The sequence below is a fragment of the Eublepharis macularius genome, chromosome 7 (assembly GCF_028583425.1).
Source record: "Eublepharis macularius isolate TG4126 chromosome 7, MPM_Emac_v1.0, whole genome shotgun sequence".
NCBI classification, from domain to species: Eukaryota; Metazoa; Chordata; class Lepidosauria; order Squamata; family Eublepharidae; genus Eublepharis; species Eublepharis macularius.
Window position 1 is genome coordinate 101,526,255 of NC_072796.1, and position 6,686 is coordinate 101,532,940.

Here is a 6,686-nt window from a genome sequence, read left to right on the forward strand (position 1 = left end):
TGAAGATATTTTGGTTAGTATTAGATGACTTTTGTGTTTGGAATTTGTTAGCCAACGTGGCTATTTTCAACCGTTTGGTAACCCTAAGTCAATCCTACCTAAAAGGTAGGTATAAAAGATCAGTACACTAGCAAAGGGAAAGAACATAAGTCTGCTCAGAAGTAAGTCCCATTTTATTTAATGAACCTTATTCCCAGGAATGTGCTCTTAAAATTTTTGCTAAAGACACCCACTGAAAGCAAGTCTTGACTCTTGCCTCTGGACTTCAGCCCAACATTTGGTTACATTGTTTGATTTGATAAGATTTATTTGCATGTTCACACACACCTCAGAGAAAGCATAGGGTTTTACTCTCTCTTCTCCCCATGTATGCAGGCTCTAAAAACATTAGAATTTGAGTATTTTTTTTAATGAAAAACTCATTTAGAGGATTTTGAAGGGTTTTATACAATATATATTTGTTTTCAACAGTTGTGACTTTCCCCTTATTCTTGGATCCTCCCTAAAGAGTTTACTGGAAAAGGCTCAGTTCTCTCACAGGCGGGGAAACACCTGCTGGAAGCCAGCCTGGGCTATGGAGACGACCCACGCATTGGCTGCTGGAACATAGCCGGCTTTTCAGCACTGAGAGCCGGTGGGGATGGGGCTAGATTGCAGCGCCAGCTGGGGGAAGGGAGAAAAACATATGTGATCAGCACTTCAGGTCAGCTGTGTAGCGTGGCACAGGGGTGCCCCCCCTCACTCAGGCCTGCCTTCCCGCTCACCTCCCCACCGCTTTGAAAGGACAGGAAGGCGAGCAGCGAGGCAGCCCGCTTCCCCACTTGCCTCCAGGCTTCCCCGCCTGCCACGCCGCAGGGGTGCCTGGCAGTGCCGGCAAAAAAGCAAGAAGGCAGCCCACTTCCCTGCTTGTGTCTCCACTGCGCTGCCTGCCGCACTGGCGAGGCACCCAGCAGCTCTGGTGAAGGGACGGGGAGGCAAGTGGGGAGGCAGCCCGCCTCTCCGCTTGTCTACCCACTTCGCTGCCTGCCATGCCACCGGGGCACCTGGAAGCGCTGGTGAAGGGGCAGGAAGGGGCAGCCGCCTCCCCGCTTGCCTCCCTGCTTCCCCGCCTGCCACGCTGCCGGGGCAGTGAAGAGGTGAGAAGGCAAGAGAGGAGGCAGCCTGCCTCCCCGCTTACCTCCCCGCTTTCCCACCTGCCACACTGCTGGGGCGCCTGGCAGTGCCAGCGAAGGGGCAGGAAGGGGTGGCCGCCTCCCTGCTTGCCACACCACTTCCCCGCCTGCCACACCGCCAGGGCACCCGGCTGTGCCGGCAAGGTGGGAGGGGCACCCGGCTGTGCCAGCAAGGTGGTGAGAAGGCAAGTGAGGAGGCAGCTTGCCTCCCCACTTGCCTCCCTGCTTCCCCACCTGCCACGCTGCTGGGGCACCCAGCAGTGCTGCCGAAGGGGGAAGGGGTGAGAAGGCAAGCAAGGAGGTTGCGGGGCACCCGGCAGTGCTGTTGAAGGGGCAAGAAGCAAGTGAGGAGGCAGCCCGCTTCCCCGCTTGCCTCCCTGCTTCCCCACCTGCCACGCTGCCAGGGCGCCCGGCAGTGTCAGTGAAGGGGGAGAAGGCAAGCAAGAAGGCAAGCAGCCCGCTTCCCTGCTTGCCTCCCCGTTTCCCCGCCTGCCATGCTGCCGGGCACCCGGCAGTGCTGGCGAAGGGGAAAGAAGGCAAGTGAGGAGGCAGCCCGCTTCCCCGCCTGCTATGCCACCAGGGTGCCCGGGAATGCCGATGATGGGGCAAGAAGGCGAGGAAGCAGCCCTGTTCTCCGCTTGTCTCCCCACTTCTCCATCTCCCACGCCGCCGGGGAGCCCAGCAGTGCCGCGAAGGTGCAAGAAGGCGAGGAAGCAGCCCTCTTCTCTGCTTGTCTCCCCGCTTCACCACCTCACATGCCATTGGGGTACCCGGCAGTGCCAGAAAAGGGGCAAGAAGGCATGCAAGGAGGCTGCCCGCCTCCCCGCTTGACCCCCCCTTCCTCGCTTGCCACACTGCCGGGCGCCTGGCAGTGTTGGTAAAGGGGAGAGAAGGCAAGTGAGGAGGCAGCCTGCTTCCCTCCCCTCTTCCCCACCTGCCACACCGCCAGGGCACCCGGCAGTGCTGCCAAGGGGCATGAAGGCAAACGAGGAGGCAGGCCACTTTCCCGCTTGTCTCCCTGCTTCCCTGCCTGCCACGCCGCTGGGGCACCCGGCAGTGCCGGCAAAGGGGCGAGAAGGCAAGCGAGGAAGCAGCCCTCTTCCCCACTTGCCTCCCCGCTTCCCCACTTGCCACACCGCCAGGGTGCCCAGAAGTGCCGGAGAAGGGGCGAGGAGGCATCCCGCCTCCCCGTTTGCCTCACTGCTTCCTTGCTTGCCACGCTGTCGGGCACCCAGCAGTGCCGGCGAAGGGGCGAGAAGGCGAGTGAGGAGGCAGCCTGCTTCCCTGCTTGCTTCCCCGCTTCCCCACTCGCCACGCCACCAGGGCAAGAAGGCAAGCGAGGAGGCAGCCCTCTTTCCCTCATGTCTCCCCACCTTTGCCACCTCACATACCACCAGGGTGCCCGGCAGTGCCGGTGAAGGGGCGAGAGGGCAAGCAAGGAAGCAGCCCGCTTCCCACTTGCCTTCCCGGTTCTCCGCCCACCACGCCGCCAGGGCGCCCAGCCGTGCCGGCGAGGGGACAAGAAGGCAAGTGAGGAGGCAGCCCTCTTCCCCGCTTGTCTCCCCGCTTCACCACCTCCCACGCTGCCGGGACGCCCGGCAGTGCCAGCGAAGCGGCGAGAAGGCAAGCGAAGAGGCAGCACGCTTCCGCGCTTGTCTCCCCACTGCCTGCTGCACTGGCGGGCCGCCCAGCAGCTCCGGCAAAAGGATGAGAAGGCGAGCAGCCAGGTGGCCCGCCTCTCCGCTTGCCGCCCTGCTTCCCCGCCTGCTATGCCTGCGGTGCCGCCAAAGGCAGGCAACAGCAGCAAAGGGGCGCTGGGGGGGGGGCATGGACCAGGTGCCCCCTCAAAATTTTGCGCAGGGGCAGCAGCCGCCCCCCCCCCTGCAAGCTACCCCTCTGCTTCATGTTTTGACCTGCTCTGCTCTCCGCAAGCTAGTCTCTACCCTTTTCCTGCTGTTTGCTACTGGGGCATTCCGGGTATCCCTCCCCAGCGCTGCTGGGAATAAGGCGCTCCTACTTTCGTTCTGAAAAGGCTGGGAAATTCCCGCCGCAGGCTGAGCGGATAAAAGGCGCGGAACAGAGCGCCACCCTCCCACTGCACGCTGCGCTGCGAAGGACACTGCAGGTGAGGCAGGCGCGAGCCTGAAGGGCGGGCGGCCGGGCTGGCAAGGAGCCAGGCCGCCAGGCCGAGAGGGTCTGCGCTCCCCTCGATGCCTCGAAGGCGCTAATCACGGGGCTAGGCTACCAGAGCATGCAAAAGCGCGCGCAGACGCTCCTTACCATGGAACATGGTCCGCGAGGAGGTACTTTGCTGCTCATGGTGGTGCCAGAGTCGTGCTCATAGTGTTCCGTGGATACGAAAGCTGGTCGAGGCTGCAAAAGCCACGAGGATGAGCCTTTTGCCTTTTACAGTGACACAAATTGTGCTGCGTCTTTGGGGCAGGAATATTCAGAGCCTCTCAGAGCTAACCCGGCTTGGTAGTGCGTTCGAGGTTGTGGTCCGAGCCAGATTACTTTCGCTTTCCGCTAAGCGCCAGCTGCAGAGGGCTCCAGTCAGTCAGCTTGGCATGAGCGTGGCATGCTTGGTTGGAGTCGAGCCTTTCCCCCACCTGTCGAGGGCAAGAGGCGAAGGGTGGGCGGCGACGAAGGGAGCGCCAGGTGCCTCGAGGAGCTGCTCTCGTTGTGCTGGAGACGGGGGCTGGCAGCTGTTCCTTTGCTGGGCGCCGCTCGTGGGCAATACAGAGGCGGCGGAGTTGCACCTTAGAAATGTCTCCGCGAGAGGCGTGGACGGAGCTGCTGGCGTGCTTCTGCTGTCCCGTCTGAATGGCGAGAGGAGGAGCGATTCCGCGGGTCCCGGCTCCTCGCTCCCCATCAGAGGCGACCAAGGATGCACTGACTGGGACGCGGCGTCGTTGACACGAAAGGAGGGAGGGGTTTGCCACAGTGGGAGTGGGCTGGGCAAGTTGGCTTCCTGAAGCTGCTCGGACCCAGACTTTCACTGCCACTGGTGAAGATGCCAGCAAACTTGAGTCAGACGTTGTTTGCTCAAGCTGGAACACGTCACCTGTTCCTGGGATCGAAGAGGCCACTTCCTATAGTCCAGAAGCTGGTTGGTATGGGAGGGGGTTGAGGTGGCCATTTTGTAGGAAATAACCCTTTAGCAGCAGGCTGCTGTAGTGGGCTGGACCTTGGCCTCGCCCTCTGCTCTGGTCCTCTCCATAATTCTGAATGGCATGGAGGCTAATCTGCTTGAAAGGCTTTGTTTATGAAAGTTTGTGTTTTAAGCTGAGGTGGAAAAAGGGACAATAGCATAGGTTCTTGTGCAGACTTTTTTTTTTACACACACATTGTGGAAGATTGTATTCAGAACTAAAGTTTTAGAAGGCAAGCAAGCATACCAAAGCGCTCTCTCTCTGTCTCTCCTCCAGCAAGTTCCAGGTGATGTGCATGGTTGTCTTATCTCCCGTTTTTATCCTTATAACAAACCTAGGAGATAGGATGTACTGAAAGAAAGTGACTAGGCCAAAGGCAAAAATATGCTTAATGGCTGGGAGGTGGGGAGGCAAGGGAATATTTGCCTGGATTTCTCTAGTCCTTATCCAGCGCTTCAAAAAGTGCTGCCAAAAGATATATACTACAATGGCTCATTTCCAAGGGCAAGTATAACAGACTACATTAAACCTCCTAGTTCAGAAGGAGACAACAAACACAGAAGAAGGCTAATTGTGTTTAAGGCCCCACCAGAGGACATCTGGCTGGCTAATGTGGGAAATAGAATGCTCGGCGAGATTTGGTTGCATTCACAGGGCTCATTTTATAAAACCTGTGGAATTTTAAAGACTAATAAATTCATTGAGCTGTAAGCTTTCATGAGTCGAAATCCATTTCTCCAGGTACTTGAAGCATTAATTGTGTCCGGTGCTATAAGCCAGTTTGGTGTAGTGGTTAAGAGCAGCGCGACTCTAATCTGGAGAACCAGGTTCGATTCCACACTCTTCCGCTTGAAGCCAGCTCGGTGACCTTGGGTCAGTCACAGCTTCTGGGAGCTCTCTCAGCCCTACCCTCCTCAAGATAATAACATACTTTGTAAGGGCAGTATATAAATCTGTTGTTGTTTTTGTTGTTGTTAATACCGTTTCTAGGTTTGATTTATATATATTGTGTGTATAGTATCAATCAATGAATAGTTCCTAAGAAGCTGGTTGGGGAAATCTTGTAGGTTTGTCACCAAACCACAAGTAGTGGCTGATTCAAGAAGCACTGCATGGTGGCTTCGTTTCTGGTATCAGAATCTGTAGGCATCCCCAAAGAAATTATTTGCAATGAAAGATGAAGAATGCTTTCCTGGAAATAACCTCCATTAAGTAGACTTTAGTAGTATTGTGTAGGATTGCATAGTTGGCTCCTTAGCCAAAATTTGAGGAGTTGCTGATCCTCAAGCTTTCTGCAAATGCTTCCAGCTTCTTGAGTTCTATCTTGCAGGCTAACTTGTAAAGAGATCATCTAATACTATTTTAATGGTTTGTTCAAAATAAATAAAGTTCTGATCTATAGTCAATTTTGAGAAGTACAAGATAGGCATGAAAATGAAGGAACATTTCCTGAATTAAAGCTCATGCCTTAATTTTAGAAATGCCTTGAAAATAACAGAAGATCCACACAATAATTTTTAACTCACGCAAAACCTAGGCTGTCTTGAATGGTGGCCAGATGAGGTTAGGAAAGCACCTTTTGGGTGATTGTCAGTACCGTTCTTTCTGGACCCTACCTCACACTATTATTTCATGATATTGCAGGCACAACCTGGTTGATCTGGTTAGAGAGGGCCTATTTTAATTGTGTGTTTGCTATGTCAATGGCACACATATTTGTCAACCACCTTTGGCCTTTGTGGGAAAAGTGTGGTTAAAAATATTTTGCACAAATGAAATGGTGAGGAAGAGACCCATGGTAATACATGCAATGCACAAATTCCTAATGAATAATTGACAGAATCTGTGGCTTTTTATAAGTTGTGAGATTCCTTTTAAATATTACAGTACTATTTCTCAGTTGTTTTGCTGTGGTTCTATGCCAGCATAGCCCTTTTGGTAACAACATACATTGCATCACAACTTTGTGAATAAAAATAATTTCACATTACAAGCAGACATAAATTACAGAGATAGGCAAAAGTATCCCAGTTTTTAACATAGTTATTTAAACTATCTTTAATACTCTTTGAAGATGTTTTTTTTTAAAAAGGTGTGTTCTTTGTTTTTTGGGAGTACAGTTTTTTGTGCACAGTAACAAGACAATTTTAACAAAACCTGTAAAATATTTACAAGTGTCAGATTAATTTTGGAAGGACTAGGGAGTCCACATGCTCCTTTTTGCTTTTCCATGGGCCTTTTAACTTTTTGTGGTTGGAGACTCTTGTAATGTGTATCAGACTGTTCTGAAAGAAAGTACACTTCCTCTTAGTTTTGCACTCCTTAGGAAGATAGGAGATCTTGTGGCATCTGAAGCTGTTTT

General features: G+C 53.5%; 1 protein-coding gene across 3 annotated transcripts in view; it reads right to left on the reverse strand.

Moving 5' to 3' along the window:
* Positions 1–3,961, reverse strand: part of IL7 (interleukin 7) — a 35,410-nt gene extending 31,449 nt beyond the window's left edge. For all 3 annotated transcript variants that reach the window (XM_054984585.1, XM_054984582.1, XM_054984584.1), the window contains exon 1: positions 3,453–3,961. In XM_054984585.1, the coding sequence (XP_054840560.1) occupies positions 3,453–3,462 (10 nt within the window). In that variant the 5' untranslated portion in view covers positions 3,463–3,961. The remainder of the gene's footprint in view (positions 1–3,452) is intronic.
* Positions 3,962–6,686: the final 2,725 nt, after the last annotated feature.